At 44.3% G+C, this 17,076-nt stretch overlaps 1 protein-coding gene across 3 annotated transcripts in view; it reads right to left on the reverse strand.

The window, feature by feature from the left end:
• Sh3rf2 (SH3 domain containing ring finger 2) overlaps positions 1 to 17,076 on the reverse strand; it is a 103,907-nt gene that overhangs the window by 4,062 nt on the left and 82,769 nt on the right. For all 3 annotated transcript variants that reach the window (XM_076912728.1, XM_076912727.1, XM_034518299.2), the window contains 4 exons: positions 15,123 to 15,214; positions 13,583 to 13,753; positions 5,682 to 5,926; positions 733 to 1,091 (listed from right to left, as the gene is read on the reverse strand). In XM_076912728.1, the coding sequence (XP_076768843.1) occupies positions 733 to 1,091; positions 5,682 to 5,926; positions 13,583 to 13,753; positions 15,123 to 15,214 (867 nt within the window). The remainder of the gene's footprint in view (positions 1 to 732; positions 1,092 to 5,681; positions 5,927 to 13,582; positions 13,754 to 15,122; positions 15,215 to 17,076) is intronic.

Below are 17,076 nucleotides of genomic sequence, written 5' to 3' on the forward strand. Positions count from 1 at the left end.
TAAGTAAATAATGGACAAATAAACAAAGCCTCATTGTGAATAGTGAAGCGTTTTGGCCAGAGCCACCTAACCAGAGTGGTAATTCAAATTGAGCCATAGTTTCTCCAGGTGTCTCTGGATCTCAAAAGAAGTGTGCATAAAGGGATGTCTAGCAAGGAGAAGGTGTGCTTTCTCTTAGTGGGATGAGAGTGTGTTGTGTGTGAGGATTTTATTGGAGGCTGCCAGTGTGGTTGCCAATGTCTACCAACATGTCAGTGTAATGATGTGCAAAGTTGGGAGGCTAAAGGGTCAGGCTCTGAATGTCACTCTATACCCAGTGTCAGTCATTCCCAGTGTCAGTCATTCCCAATGTCAGTCATTCCCAGTGTTAGTCAGTCCCAGTGTCACTTATTCCCAAGTGTCATTCATTCCCAGTGTCACTCAGTCATTCCCAGTGTCACTCAGTCATTCCCAGTGTCTGTCAGTCATTTCCAGTGTCAAGTCATACCCAGTGTTACTTATTCCCAGTGTCAGTCATTCCCAATGTTAGTCATTCCCAGTGTCAGTTATTCCCAGTGTCAGTCATTCCCAGTGTTACTCATTCCCAGTGTCACTCATTCCCAGTGTCAACCACTCATTTCCAGTGTCAATCATTTATTTCCAGTGTCAATCACTCATTCCCAGTGTCACACATTCCAAGTGTCAATCACTCATTCCCAGTGTCACACATTCCCAGTGCCACTCCATTCCTACCTTTTCGATGCCATTTTTTGAATTTTCTGGTTTCACAAGGATGGAGGGTGGTGCAGATGCAGGTGGCTTGGGTGGTGGTTCACTCTTGATGGGCATTTCTTTGCCTTCCATGATGATGGAATTGCCTGCTGAATGGATCCTGGTCTTGCTACCTCTGTTGATGTAGGTCAGGGCAGGCTCCCCGGTGGAAATAGATTTAGACCCCAGCTCCACCGTTATTGGTGTTGGGGAAGGGGTCATCCCCTGTGGCTGATAAAACTGGAACTTCTGAGGCCGGATCACCATGGTAGGACTGCACCTGAGGGAGCCCACCATGAAAGTGGGTATCCCTGGTTGAACTGGTCTCTGTAGAGATCCATCTGGGAGATGACAGAACAGGTATCAGCAATAGGTGGATATTCCAGAATAGATAGATAAGTGCTTTCCTAAAGTGACTGTGCTTACTCTTTCTTAGAGTCTTTCAAAGGTGACCTATTCTTTATTTGGTGTCATTTGGGGATGCTAGCAAGGGGTAACAGTCTAGTTGAATGCTGTGTGAGGTGTCTGAAAGTATATTGCTTCAATTTACATTTTCTTCTCCTCTCCTCTCCTCTTTGGTCCTTTCCCCTCCCCTCCCCTCCCCTCCCCTCCCCTCCCCTCCCCTCCCCTCCCCTCCCCTCCCCTCCCCTCCCCTCCCCTCCCCTCCCCTCCGTACTCTTCTCTTTTTCTCTTCTAGTCTTTTAAGATGTCTAGAGAAACAGACACAAAATTTCACAGTGAGAAGCTGGCATAGAGGCAGACAGGCCAGAGAGGAAGAAGCAATCAAAGAACACAAAGTAAGCAGGCAACAGGGAAGGAAAGCTAAACAGGGAGAAGACTACAGTCTGTCTACTGAAGATTTTTTTTTTTTTTTTTTTTTTTTTGGTTTTTCGAGACAGGGTTTCTCTGTGTAGCCCTGGCTGTCCTGGAACTCACTCTGTAGACCAGGCTAGCCTCGAACTCAGAAATCCGCCTGCCTCTGCCTCCCGAGTGCTGGGATTAAAGGCGTGTGCCACCACCACCAGGCTAGAAATTGCTAATAGACACGTTAAGCAAGTAGGTTAGGACAGAAGCTGAGAGTACCACCTGTGCTTATTGCTCATGTTTATTTCCTGCTCAGTGAACACTCAGAACCAGAACAGAGTTTGGATTGCATTTTACAAGATACACAGACAGAAGGCTCCTGAAGTCAGCTATGTTTACTGGCTATCATTATTATATGAAGGACAGCATGATATGCCTGCCTTAGCAATGGCATCTAGAGAACCATATATCATCCATGATGGTCTTTCCTGACATCTCTTGGACACGTGTGAATCAGTCATTTGTGTCTAGTACAGAGGTCCCCAGCCAAGTCTACACTATTGTGGTTATAAAGTTCCACCAAGCAGGAAGTAAATATGGACAATGAGCCCAGGTGTGTCTCAGCTGCTTGCTGCAAGCATGTTGCCATTTGCTGAGTTTGACTTTTGCATTTAGACTTTTGCTTTTTTCACTGACAGCCCCTTAAGTGGTGTGGGCCTTTGGGGAGACTGACAGCTTGACCTGTGTCATTTTGGAAAAAGAGAGAAAGGAAAGCGTCTAGAACTAGGAAAAGCAGAAAACCACCAGGCCAGTGTGCCCTTAGCTCTGGTGGATATGTGGGAAATTTGGCTTCTTGACTGTTTATCTGATCAGTTTCCAATTTCCAAAAGATTGAATGCTCTTTTATTAAGTAGGCATACAACACAAACAGTCAAAGCTCCAGGTTAATCAAGACTTACACAGCAATACAGAAGGAGTGTATTAAAAATGTAAGCAGCTACTGAGCATTGATGCAGTAGATACTGCAGATAAAATTACCCATGGGCTGAGGTTAGTATTTCTATTTTGGTCAAGCTTCAAAAATGGCATATATAGCTTGATCTTGCTAGCCCTTTTTGTCCTGGGAATACTTTTACTCCTGCCCATAGTGTTAAAGCTTGTTTTCAACATCAACGTGTTGGCAGCCAAAGTACATGGCTTGAAACTGAAAATGTTCCTCCAGACAGAATTATTAAGTTAACAGGATGGCAAGCCAAAGACGGGTAAGATTCTGCACAGAGCCTTACCAACCTAAGACATAAATACAATGCTTTTGATAATGCATATTCCCATGACAGGTAAGGAAGGAATTCTTGTCAGAATGACCTAAGATAGGCTCAGTCTTTTTAATGAAATAAAAAGGGGGGAGAAGTGGAGAGCCTTTGGGGCTGCTTGGCAAGAATCTGACATGGGCCAAGGACAAGAAAATGGGCTGCTTGGCAGGAATATGACATTGGCCAAGGACAAGGAAGTAGGCTTCAGGCAGGAATCAGACGTTAGGCTAGAACAAAAGTAATTTCAGTTAGGAATCTAAATCTTAGGCTAGAATAAAGAAGTAATTTCAGACAGGAATCTAAATTTTAGACTAGAACAAGGAAGTAGGCTTCAGACATGAAAATGACCTTGTGCTAGGACAGGAAAGTAGGCTCAGATACTTTGGTCATCCTGATAAACCCTTAGAAACAGTTATTACGGGAGTGTTCACGTAATTGGGTTTAATGCCTTGCTTTTTCTTTGACTATTTGTGTTTATTGTCTTGCTTGTTCCTTGACTATTTGCATCTATTGTATTGCTAGACCCTCAACCTAGAACTTGTGGGGAGCCAACAGAAGGGGCTATTATCCTTGCAGCCATCTTGAGCCATATACCCTGACAAGAAACTTGATTACAATAGCCTACAACAGCTGAGCACACTCTGATAACATCTTTTTTTAGATACCCAGGATTTTCCCTGGGGTGTGTGAGACTTAAAGGTGTGTGACTTAAGGGTGTGACTTAGAGATCAGATTTAGAGACAAGACCTAAGGGCATGACTTAAAGGTGTGGCTTAGAAGTGAGACATATAAAAGGCGAGAGGCAGACAGAAGAACTTGGAATTAGGTAGTAGGCGCTTGAGACTGAGACAGGCAACTAGGGATTAGGCACTTAGCACTTGGAAGAAAGAACTTGGAACTGGGAAAAAGACTAGCAACTAGAACTAGGAATTAGGACCTGAGACTAGGGACTAGGAACTGGGGACTAGGAACTCAAGACTTGGGACTTGGACTAGGAAGAGAGACTGAAGAATAAACGGGATTGAATCATACTCTGTCTGGTCTCCATTCCTTGAGTCCATCCTCACTTTCTCTCTTGCTGAACCCTGACTCACGGACTGGAGCAGCTTGGGGCAGTGTGGGCTCTAACAATTTAGCCCCCAAGGCTTCTGGCAGTGTGGGTTCCAACACTGACAGAGTGGTCCGTGACATTTTGGTTCCCAAGCGTGGGGCAGAGCGGCTCTCAACAAGAACTGACCTTAATACATGCATGTAATTTAAAATGGTATAAAAGCATGAAGGAGGAGGGGGGATGGGGTAGGGGGTTCTACGGAGGGGAAATGGGGAAAGGGGATGACATCTATATTGTAAATAAATAAAATATCCAATAGAAATAAATAAATAAAAATGTGAACAATCATAAGTGGAATGCAGTTCTCTGCATTGCTAAGTGATCTAGGCCGAGGGAACATCTCAGCCCCAAACAAGCACATTCACCATGTAGATGGGCCTGTTTCATTGTAGTAGTAATGAAGTGATTTATTTACCAATAATTTTTAACAATAATTTTTTTTTTTTAGATATTTTTTAAAAAGCCACATTCTCAGGAGCTTTGTTATGTGATAAACTCCGCATTGTTATTTGTTAAATTTGTCAGTTGGTTAAGTCTGATGGGGATACAATGCTTGTGCTAGATAACATATGGGCGGTGATAAGGTGAGTTTTATTATTTTCATTTTATAAGTGAGGAGAATAAAGAGAGTGGTAACTTGTACAAGGTCATTATGGTGAATTCTAGGTGGTGGGGGTGACGGGAAAGAAGGGGCTGAAGGCTGAGGCAGGAAGATACATTTAAGAGGCTATGCAGGTAATGAATTGCAACGACTGGGATACAGGTAAGTGAAGACACGTGCTTTCTTCTGATACATGTATATGTATACATATACGTGTGTATGTATGTATAATTATTCCCATGTGGCACACTGTCCCTTGTGCCACGTCTGCAATGCTGCATCTCACGTTTAGTCATTTGTTGAGTTTGTAAGAGAGACTGTAGGTCAGTTTGATGGAGGGCACATTACACACTTGGATTGTGACAGGAAGGAATCCTTGATGTCTTGTACAATGAGGTTTCAAGATCGTTTCTTTTTTTTTTCTTTTTTTTTTAATCCCCAGAGGAAATGTCATGCAGTTTAGTATGTTGACATACTAATAACGGCACGGTATTAATGATATCTCTGAGTGACTGCCGTGCGTTCAGTGTGGATGCTATATAGGAGAAAACAGAAGTTGTAGGGCAGTGCAGGGAGGGTAACTATCAGGTACCTCTATTAATCTTGAAAACTTTGGACGTGGTGGGTTTAGGATGCAAGTCTTGCTTTTGTATAACCTTTTCAAGAAGAACCTCTCTGCATGCATTACACAAACAACATAGTAGAAAACAGGGCCTTTTAGTACTGTCTTTAGCATCTCATCTTTGACTCTGAGCCCCTGTCTATGCAGAGGTATCCCTAGAACACAGTCTGAGCAGCACTGAGAAGTAATACCAACTTTGGCTGGTTTTGAATAAAAATCAGCACCCTTTGGCTATAATCCAATTACAAACTGCCCCACAGCTTGGTATCACTCCATTCACCATATATGTTTAAGTGGACCTGGCCAGTGACCTTCAGGTGGTCTGGGCTACACTCAATAAAAGTGCTTGTCCCTTAGGACTTAATTTTTGCAGAGGTTGAGCTCAAAAGAAACACATTGTTTTAGTGGAAAATTTCCAGTGTGTCCCAGTTGGAAGCCCCATCATTAGCTCTAGGCACGTACCTCTCCATCAGTACTTACTCTTTCTCATGCTGCTCCGCACTCTCCTAAGAGACCCTTGTCCAGAAGTCCCTGGGCCAGGTGTGCTCCTCGAAGGGTTAACTACGGCAGTGGGCACAAAGACAGATTTGAAGGGTCCATTTTGCCGGGCATCACTTTCTGAAAAGCTACCCTGGGAGGACACAGAGGAGGTGGATAATGCCCATGTGGTGCAGACAGTGGGGCTCCGGGAATCAGGAAAACTAGATGTCTTTCTAGCTGTTGAACTATTTTTTTAAAAAGAAAAGAAATGGAGAAAGAAAATGTTCAGTTAAGAATCCTCTGTCTTTTTGTTTTTTAAAGTCAGCTCCTTCATATGAATGTAGCCTTCTCAACTATTCACCCCCACCTGGCTAAATTGATCCCACTTCCAAGAACCTTAATAACTATGTCCTGACAGCAAGGAAGGGCTCACAAGGTCCCGGTAGAACTTGCACACTCAGACTTCATTCTTTTGTATGGTCCTGATATCTCCTCATTCCACACTCTATCAGCCTCATTCAGGGCACAGATCTTACATGGGTTCACTGTTCTTTGCTTATTTTATTAGTCTGTTTGTTTAGTAGTTTTCCCAATAGATGCTGAACACTTTGACGGTAAAGATTTCTAAGGCTTATTTTATAGCCTCTGTGTTCTGTATGGACTACTGATTAATGTGTTTGTCCACTGGCTGCCGTAATGCCTTCAGAACTCCCTCCTAGTAGTTTTGGCTAACACATGAGGGGTACTTTCACTGGCCAGGTACTTCACCCATATAGTGTGAGTTTTTCATAATGGTTTTCTGGGTAGCACTGGTATGGCCATGGCTTTTGAGACATAGAGATTAAACAGACTATACAGGACTAGAGAGAGAGCTCAGTTGATAATGTGCTTTACGTGAAACCATAAGGACCCAAGTTCAGTCTCCATCATCCAGATACAAAAAAGCCAGCTGTGCTGGTATCATGCCAACCCAGTTCAGGGAGGCAGAGACAGGCAGATTTTCAGAGCTTGCTGGCTGGCCAGCCTAGCCTAATTGTTGAGTTCTAGGTCCCAGTAAGAGACCCTGGCTCAAAAGACATAGTGGATGATTACAAAGGAATGACACTTGAAGTTGACCTCTGGCCTCCTCACCTACTTACACATAAATGTGGCTTCTCTTACACACACACACACACACACACACACACACACACACACACACACACACACACAGAGCGAGAGAGAGAGAGAGAGAAAAGAGAGAGAGAGACAGACACATATATATATAGAGACAGACAGACAGATAGAGTCAGAGAGACAGAGACTAAGAGACACAGACTCATGTTTACTTGTTCAAGCATTATTGGAGGTTTAAAACCAGGTCTAAGCCAGCTCTCTGCCCTACTTCTGAGCTATACCAACACCAGGGCTAGTTAGAGAAGCAGAGAAAAAAAATTTTTTTTTCACTCGAAATAAATTAAGATGACTATAGCCCTAAAGTGACTTCATAAGATGCTATCTCTTCAGTATTGGGCTGTGATATCATGAACAACGTTAAGGTTTTATAAACAAAAAGCTCATGGACACTGTTTCCAGTTTGAAACCCAGTGGAGTGCATGGCAGTATCTGTTACTTAATATCCCTTTCTCTCCCTCTCACTGATCCAAGACCTGGCATCCTGTCTCCTATGTGCAGCCTACCAATCACCCATCACTCTGTTGATGAATAGCCTCTGATAATACCACAGACATAAAGAATTCCACCAAGGTCCTGATGTAGAAAGCCCTCCTGGTGTCCTACTGCCCAGTGGCCTCCATGGTTTTTTTAGGCTATTTCTCCTTGTTCTTCCTTGTCCTCTTTTCCACTATTCATTATTATATGAGCCAATGCTGCATGAAGATAGGCTAGCTATTGTTTAACTGTGGCCAGTGTTACTCAAGAAGCGTAGGCTGCCACATGCTCTAGGAACTGACATCTGCTGCAAGGGACCTTCTCTCTCTCTTTCTTTCTTTCTTTCTTTCTTTCTTTCTTTCTTTCTTTCTTTCTTTCTTTCTTTCTTCCTTTTTTTTTTTTTTCTAGTCAGGGTTTCTCTGTGTAGCCCTGGATGTCCTGGAACTCACTCTGTAGACCAGGCTGGCCTCGAGCTCAGAAATCCATCTGCCTCTGTCTCCCAAGTGCTGGGATTAAAGGTGTGCGCCACCACCGCCCGGCTGCAAGGGACCTTCTGAGCAGAGCTGTTAACCTGCTCTGGTCTCTATGGCATGGTCAATGAAGAATGGAGTAGTTGAACAGCAGGAAAACAAGACTATATTCTAGAAACGTAGCCTGGGCACTGAAGAAGCTCTCCAGAAACTAGCTAACATCCTAGAGTGCAGCTGACTGTGTTTTGAACAAAGGCCACTAGGAGTTGCTTGCCACAATGTGCGTAAGCAATAGGCAAGATTAGTTCTCAAATTGTTTCCCAGCAGAAGCAGCAGAAGCAAGGACAGAATGCAGCTAATTAGGCTCAAGTCAGTCCTATTCCAATGGTCCCTTCTCTGAGTGACAGCTTATGGCACCAGCTGTAAGCTCATCACTGGGCTTGATTCCAGGAACTCCTGAATTGTGATTTTCCCACCCAGTGCTGACTCCCTCTATGTCTTTTGGCAAAAAGCTTACCACTTACCTAGTGTTTTCTTCCAACATCAAAGCACTTTGCTAACATGTATTAATTAATCCCCAGGAAACCCCAAACTTGAAGACATTATGATCTTTGTTTTCCAGAGGAGACTTGGAAGACATTCTGGGCTTAAGTGGGAGGAGTGGATATTCTGGTTTGCTCTGCTAACAGGTCCCTGTGTCCTTTTCTCTCTGTAATATTAGGGCTTATCCTATTTTCAAAGAGAGCATTTCATGCAGCAGTTCTGCTGGGATTGCCACAAAAACAGTGAAGGAACAAAGGTTGATTCTGGCCAACTTTGTAGTGTCTGTGTGGAGAATGAAAGGCCAGACAGTGATGGCCCCTTGTTACTTTCCTCCACCCATAAGGCACAAAACAGGCATATGTGTCTATGAAGGCTACAGTAAAGAACCATTCTACATAATTACATAGAAGGGAATTTATTGGGAGGACAGGACTGGGAACAGGGTTCGAGTGGGCACCTGAAGATTCAGTTGTGGATCTGACACCGGAGTATTGATGTTATTTGCTGGTCTCACCATAACGATCTTCGGCTTTTTGTATTCTTTTCTCCCTGGCTCCCATTTCAAAGTCGAAGGAGGACTGCAAGATTGGCCAAGCTAAATTGCTGTGGTGGCACATACCTGTAATCCCATCACCCGGGAGATGGAAGGATGAGGATAAGTGTCTTAGGGTTTCTATTGCTGTGAAGAGATGCCATGACCACAGCAACTCTTATGAAGAAAAAACTTTTAATTGGGGCTGGTTTACAGCTTCAGAGGTTTAGTCCATTATTGTCATGGCAGGAAGCATGGCAGTGCGAAGGCAGGCATGGCGTTGGAGAAGAAGCTGAGAGTTCTACATTTGGATCCTCAGGCAGCAGGAACAGAGAGAGAGAGAGATCCTGGGCCTGGCTTGAGCATTTGAAACCTCAAAGCCCACCCCAGTGACACACTTCTTCCAACAAAGCCACACCTACTCCAAAGGGCCAGATCCACTCCAACAAGGCCACATCTACTCCAACAAAGCCACACCTACTTTAACAAGGCCACACCTTCTAATAGTGCCATTCTTTGAGCCTATGGGAGACCGTTTTCATTCCAACCACCACGATAACTCAAGATGAGCTTCATCTATACAATAACAACAAGGCCAGTCTAGGCGAAACAAGATCCTGTCTCGCATCAACAACCTCCAAGAAAGGAAAACTAGTTGTGAATAGAATGGGAGAGTTGAGGATCATCACCTACTGGGACCACATAGGAAAAAGAGTCGAGTGGATGCTGGTGTTGTTACGAGGGGGTTTGGATATTGGACAGATGGATGCATGACAACTACTTTGTAAACCTGAGCCTGTTTGTGTCTTCAGGGTCTGGGAGAAGAGACTTCATGAAAGCACAGGATTAGCTGTGGTTAATAGGAGCTAGATATGTTGGTAGCTGGAGTATATGTTTTTCAGTATGAGTAGTTAAAAATGTCCAACTTATTGAATCTTAAATAGAAACCTTGTCATTTTGGTCATTTTTTTTTGAGACAGTCTTGCTATGTATGTAGCACTGGCTGGCTTGATATTCACTATATAGCCTAGCCTTGTCTCAAACTCATGCCAATCCTCTTATCTTAGCTTCCCGGAATGCTGGGATTACAGGCATGTGTCACAATGCCCAGCTCTGGTCAGTTCTTATCTATAGCTAATCCCTAAACTCTGTCTCAGTTTGTAGGGTATGATGCTATAAGAGCAAAGGTGTCAGAGCCCAGGGGGCATCTCACATCTCTGAGCCATGGCTGTTAGCATCATACACCAAAGGAGTTGAAGGTACTACAGAGCCAGCATTGTAACCAGGAAACAGACAAGGGAGGCAGACAGAGCAGAAAGGAACCTTGCATGTGTTGTCTAACCCACTAGTTTCTCATGTAGAACTTGATAATAATAGCAGAGACTAAGCTCACAATGAACAGCATTTTTCAGTCCTGAGAAACAGGAGGATGAAACTTAAAACAATGGACGTGTGGATATGAATAAGAGCCAGCTGTATCTGGCTGGACAAATTTGGCATATATCATCCACCCCTAAGGTTAGTAGTGACGGGCACTTTCTTTGTATGAGAAATATCATCAAGGAAGTAACACATGCATCCTCTCTAACCCAACAGCATTTTGGGACAGAGGGGCTTGTTCTTGAGAATGCCACTTCCCGATGAGAAAACTATGTCCCCGCCTTAGCATCTTATTATCTGCTAATGCTCTGATTTCTGTGGACTTGGAAATGGACATCAGCTCACTGTCAGTTTGTGGTGCTAGAACCCCACCACTGGCTGGTATGCAGCCATTTCACAGGGCTGAACACAGATACTCATGACCTACTTGAGGGCACTGGGTGTTTACCCAAGAGAAGACCAAGGAGGGACAATGGGAGGAGGAGCATTGGGAAGCTGGAGTCCCACACATACAGTGTGACCATATACCCGATTGTCCCAGAAAATGAAGAGCTGTCCTCAGTTTATACTTCCTCAAAATTCTCATGTATGGATGGTAAATATATGACCACTTTCATTCATACCAACACTTTGATGATCTATCCTGGACTCTGGGCTAACCATGGTGTACAAGCAGAGATGTTGGCAGTCAGTGTGGGCCCCGGACTATGGGTCAGAGCCCATAGAAAAAAATGTTCCCAGGTCGGGATAGGCATCCTTTCTTGTACATCATTGACTTCCAGCTTTGGTTCATCTTATCAAACTCTGCCGTCCATGGCAGCTGTTGCAATGACTTTACCCTCTAGGTCTGTCTCTCCTCTTATTCCTTGAGGATTTTTGCTTCTGGCTTCCTATTTGTCTCCTGAGCCCCCATCATACCAAAATGATCCCATCTAATCTTGAGGCTTTAGTAAGCATCACAAGACCAGGGCTCTCTCTTCAATGCTTGACACGTCTACTCAGTGGCTCACCAGCACTTTGACTTGTGTTACTAACAGGCACCTCACAGTCTGCTGTAACATAAGTGTTTGCTTGCCCACAGCTCAAGCCCGTCATCCGCTAATGTTTTCATCACTGGCATCCTAATAAAGCAGATACTCTATTGGTTAACCAGAGGAAAAAACCTCACACTCACCTTAAATCCTCTATCCCTTCCCACTTAATAGCTAATGTCAGAGAACCCCTGGCGCCTCTAGTTTTAAGGTATTTGTGGAATCTACAGCTTCTAATCACCACCCCGTATGCTCACAATGTGGTGACTCACCCTCACAGTGTAGGGTTGGTATGGTATTCTCTTAGCTAGATTTTCTGGCCCTACCCTTTCTTCTCTATGGTTTATTCTCAACCCAGAAAACAGAGAGATTATGGTTAAACATAGGCTAGATCATATTGGTCTTCTGAAAAACTCTGCTGTGCCGTTAAAACCAAACCCTTCATTATGACTTAAGAATTCTAGATGAGTTGGCCCTATTTACCATTCTGATCTCATCTTCAATTGGCCTACCTATCATTTACTCTAACCCAGTCCAGTTGGTTTTCATGTCAGGTACATTCCTACCCCAGGCCCTTTGAACTTGCTGTTCCTGTGGCCTGGAATGTTCTCTTCCCAATAATCTTGGCTCACTCCAGCATCTCCCCCATTCTTTCTTCTCAGTAAGGCCAAATCCTTATGCACAGATGTAGGTACGTGTGTGTGTGTGTGTGTGTGTGTGTGTGTGTGTGTGTGTTTGCATGCGTTATTTACTAATGTTTTCCTAGGTTCAGGAAAGGTATGATATCTGACATTTAGTGAACGTTAAGAGACTGGAGAGATGGCTCGGTGGTTAAAAGTTGTTCCTCTTGCAGAGGCCCAGAGATTGGTTTTTAGCACCCATATGGTGGTTCACAACCATCTATAACTCCAGCTCCAGGAGATCTAATGCTATCTCTGGTCTGAGGGTATCAGACCTGCACACAGTACACATACATACATGCAAACATACATAGAAACTAAATCTAAAAAACATTCAATAAATGTTTAAAGAGATAAAAATGTCAGTTACACACGCTTTTAGTTTGCTATTCTTCCAACAAACTCTAGGCATGTTACATCGAAAGGGATAGTTATGATGTCTTATTCCAACTTCTCTTACACACACACACACACACATACACACACACACACACCCTTTCTTGAGGTGCTTGAGGACCTCAATTTTGCCTGTACTCATATTAAATTGGACCTTCTACATGGCCAGCCAGCTGTGTAAAGGAAATTCTATGTGTTAGAAAATGTAGCCTTTTTTTGAACTCAAGTCATCTAAGTTGTATCCCACTCTTCTCTGCTGGCAGTCATGGCCTCTGTCTGGCTCCTGGCACACACATCACTCACATCTGTTGTTTCCCACAGGTTAAAGCAGCCTGTGTCATCAGTTTCTCCAATGCTGCAGTTCCTTCTTTTCTCACCATTATTGTTGCCCTCTGGACACAGGGCCCCACCTAAAGGATGGTCTACCAGAGTGTCTTATAGCGTTTGCCACCCTCAGGGTTTCTGACCCTCTGACATGTCACAAAGACAGGGTTTGGCATGTGACAAGGGCCTCATTGCCTTGTGGCTGGACAGGTGGTGGTGGAGGTTGCAACATATTTGAGGTCTGTGAGAATTTATGGGCACAGTGTGAAGAGGCAGGGCAAACTGCCGGTCAGTGGCATTGATTAGGTATGTCGCTGGGAGAGCTGGGAGGGAAGGGCTTCTTCAGGGTAACTTGTCTTTCACCTGGGCATGGCTGGACAAGCATGGGTTTGATTCTATGGAAATTCTGCCTCACACTCAAGTGTCCTGAGAATCTTTCTAAGATGCCCTGGGGAGGCATCTGATCACATTTTCCCATCAGTCTCATCAATGGTATTGTTTTGGTATCAGATGTGATGTGGGAAATGTGGGCCTCGGCCTCAAACACAGTCCTAAGCAAGTCATTTCACTGTGTATCAGTGACTTCATGTGGAGAATAATATGTGCCAGGCTCTTTGGCACGGCCAGGGCATTAAATGAGGCAAAACTGGGCACTGTGGTCTACACCTGTGGTCCTACCTAGTACCTGGGAATGTGAGGCAGGAGGACTGTGAGTTTGAGGCCAACTTGGCTAAGTTCCAGGTCAGCCTATAAATACATGGTGAGACCTCTGGTTGGGGGGGAGTTATAAATATTTTGTGTGTAAGTTAATAGGATGTGAAAGCAAAGCTGTTTCTTGGCTTATACTCTGAAAAAGACACTGGGTTCAATGCACGGAAGGGCCCTGGAGCCGTACCTGAAAACAGGGATGACATAGTCACTTGGAAAGATGCCAGTTTGTCCAGTGACTAAGGAGACGCCCCTCAGCCAACCATCTTGGGACTTGCCCAGAACCCTGATGCCTTCACCCTTCTTCAGGTCCAGCTCTTCAGGTCCGTGGGCTGAGTAACAGTGCAGGGCCACAAACCTAGAAACACAAGGGGCTGGTAAGGGAAGTGGAGCATGCCTGAGGAGGGCACAGAGCTGATGAAGGACTAAGGGAGCCAGTCCCTGGAGCTCACCTGCCAGCACCTAAAAATGGAAACAAACACTGAAGGCAGACAGAAGTGGAGCGACCCTGCTGGAATGCTGGGGGAGGAAGCAGGCCTTCTCTCTCCACTCCATGTAGCTGGACATTGCAGAGGGGCTAACATGGGCACTGTGACAATGGGGAACTGGCCTCCAGCAGAGTAACAGCTTGAAGGTCAGAATCAGTGGCAGAGGTGTGTGACAGTCTACCCTAGTGCCTTCTCAGTACTGTCTGCTCTGGTTCCGAAGACAGAAAGGCTCAGGAGACCAGAGTAATGAAGCAGTCTTTGGGGTAAGAGTAGGGTTTGTTTGACTTCTGGGAACAGCCTGGGAGACAGCTGGAACTATAAAGTGTACGTTAGGAATTAGGAGGCAGGGGTGATTATCATTAGTATTTTTTGCACGTAATGATTTCACCGGTAACTGGTGGGTGGAGGGGAATCGGTTTGTGTCATGCAAAAAACGAGTGAGAAGAAAGACGCTATTCTAAAGTTCACCCAGGAATCAGGTAGGTGGCGTCCAGGTATGAGTCACGGTAGTGAGGACAACAGGGAACAGTGAGGCTAAGTTGTGAGAAGAGCTGCCTCATGAAAGGCATTGAAGGAAGAACTTAATTGCCGTGCTGGATTTGGGGTCACCTCAGCCCGGCATGTCCAAGCTTACGGCATTGGGACATGAGGTTGCCATCTTCGAAATTTATGCCCCACAACTGTATAATTGAGCTTGCAATAAACATAACAAAAGCAAAATAGATCTGGTAATATTTTAAGTTAGCTTATGATTTTGGATTGGGCTGCATCCTTAGCTATGTTTGGTCTCATGTAGCATGTAGGCTGCAGGTTGGACATGCCCAGTAGTCCTCAAAGATCCTAAGGACTAGGAGATACGCCTAAACTCTTTATCAAAGTGGTTCTTATTTGCAAGTGTTTTTTCTTACCCCAATGCTGAATGAATATATATATATATATATATATTCATATATATACACATACATATATATACACAACACACACATACATATATAAAACTTTACTGACTATATAGCAAGTCAATATTCACTTATGACCCAATATTTTAAACCTGAAGTGAAACAATACCCAATCTCCTAGCAATGTTGTGCTTTCTAATCTGTGTTTTTCTCATCCATGCTCACCACCATTGGTGGAAGAGAAGGAAGGGGTGTTGTTGGCTGTTTGGATGCAATGCGTTGGGCATGGAGACTAGGTGGCAGGGGAGGCGGCCGGGTTGGCTCTGAGCTTTTTACTCACATGTTAGTTGAGAGGTGTTGCTGGGAGCTGGGCACACTGACCACGGCTGTGGAATGTCCTGGAGAGGCAGGTGCAGAGTGAGAAGTGCTGACCTGTACCGGCAGAGGAGACAGCCAAGCAGAACCAGTGAGAATCATAAGCCAGGTGCATGAACAAGACCCAGAGCAGCTTGACACAGCTGAAAACCAACAGCCACACCCAGCACCGCCTCCCCCCCTCCCATTTCTCTGGTTCATGGCCTTGGGCAGAGTGAGGTGGAGCAGATACAGTATGACCTGGTACACAGGTAGGGGTTCCCAAAGGAGTGTAGCAGTGTGGCAGGCAGGCTGTCAATGTAGAGCCAGCAGGGACAGTGAGCTTCCTCTGGCCCACCCCACCTAGGTCTCATCTATGTGGGAAACCTGTCTGTGGAAAACAGTAGATGACTAACAGGGACTCAGGACTTAGCTCCCCTGCACAGTTTATAAGTGCCTTATAAGTATCAAAAAATTTAGTTCTTATCAAAGGTAGTTTATTAATGAAAGGGGGCACTGTGGGGGATAAGAGTTATTAACTAGGGCAAACACAGTTTAAAATTGTCTAGGATATGAGTCCACCTGCTCATTAACTACTGATAGTATTAAAACACATACATACATACATACATACATACATACATACATACATACACACACACACACACACACATCTTAGCAGGGTATTCATTAACTTACAGAACATGAATCTGAATCTCTTTCATTTCTCTCGATAAAAACACAACAGCAATGATAGAAGCCTCTGAACTCTGCCTGCTTCCTAGGAAAAAAGTTATGCTATCATCTATTGTCTGTCTATCTATCTATCTATCTATCTATCTATCTATCTATCTATCTCTCCATCCATCATCTACCAATCATCTATCTATCCACTCATCATTCTTTCTATCTATCTATCTATCTATCTATCTATCTATCTATCTATCTATCTATCATCTATCGATCAATCATCTCTGTCTATCTGTCTGTCTGTCTGTCTCTTTCTCTCTCTCCCCACCCCCATGTGTGTACGTGTACATGTAGAGGTCAGTTCTATCTGCCATATAGGTCCTGGGGATAGAATTCAAAGCTCACATCCCCAGTTTTGGCAGCAAGCACCTTTACCTGCTGAGCTATCTCATCAGCCGTTATCTTGTCCCTCCCTCCCCCACTTCTTTCTTTTTTGAGTCAGGATCTCTCATTGGGACCTGGGCCTTGCTGATCATGCTAGGCTGGCCAGCCAGTGAACCATCTCTGGGTTTGCAAGTCCATAGCACTCCATCTGGGTCTTTTGTCTGGATTCCGGGGATTGAATTCAAGTCTTTTCATTTGTGTGGTAAGCATTTTAAAGGCTGAGCTACCTTAGAATATTTCTGTGCTTCCCTCTCCAGCCTTGCTTTTCTGTCTTAGCAATAAAAACCCATTGCTGCAATGAAACCCCATGAACGAAAAGCACATTGGTGAGGAGAGGATGGTTTGGCTTATGCTTCCACATCACTGTTCATCATTGAGGAAAGTCAGGACAGGAGCTCAAACAAGGTAGGAACCTGGAGGAAGGAGCTGATGCAGAGGTCATGAGGGGTGCTGCTTGCTAGCTTATTCACTAGTTCAGCCTGCTTTCTTATAGAACTCAGGATCACCAGTCCAGGAATAGAACCACTCACAGTGGGGTAGGCCCTTGCCCATAAATCACTAGTTAAGAAAATGCCCTACAGGCTTGGTTATAGCCCTCATCTTAGAGAGGTCTCTTTTGTGCTTGTTTGTTTTGTTTTTAGAGATACATGCTCACTACCTTTGGTTATTATACAGTGCATGTAAGTACAAAGTTATTATAATGTACCCTATAAAACTCAGACAAATATACGCCCCCCCCCAAAAAAAGCAAAAAGTACCACAATATGATATATTCTTATCACAGAGTAGATGTTGTTTACTAAAAA

This window comes from Arvicanthis niloticus, chromosome 14, assembly GCF_011762505.2.
Source record: "Arvicanthis niloticus isolate mArvNil1 chromosome 14, mArvNil1.pat.X, whole genome shotgun sequence".
Lineage (NCBI taxonomy): Eukaryota > Metazoa > Chordata > Mammalia > Rodentia > Muridae > Arvicanthis > Arvicanthis niloticus.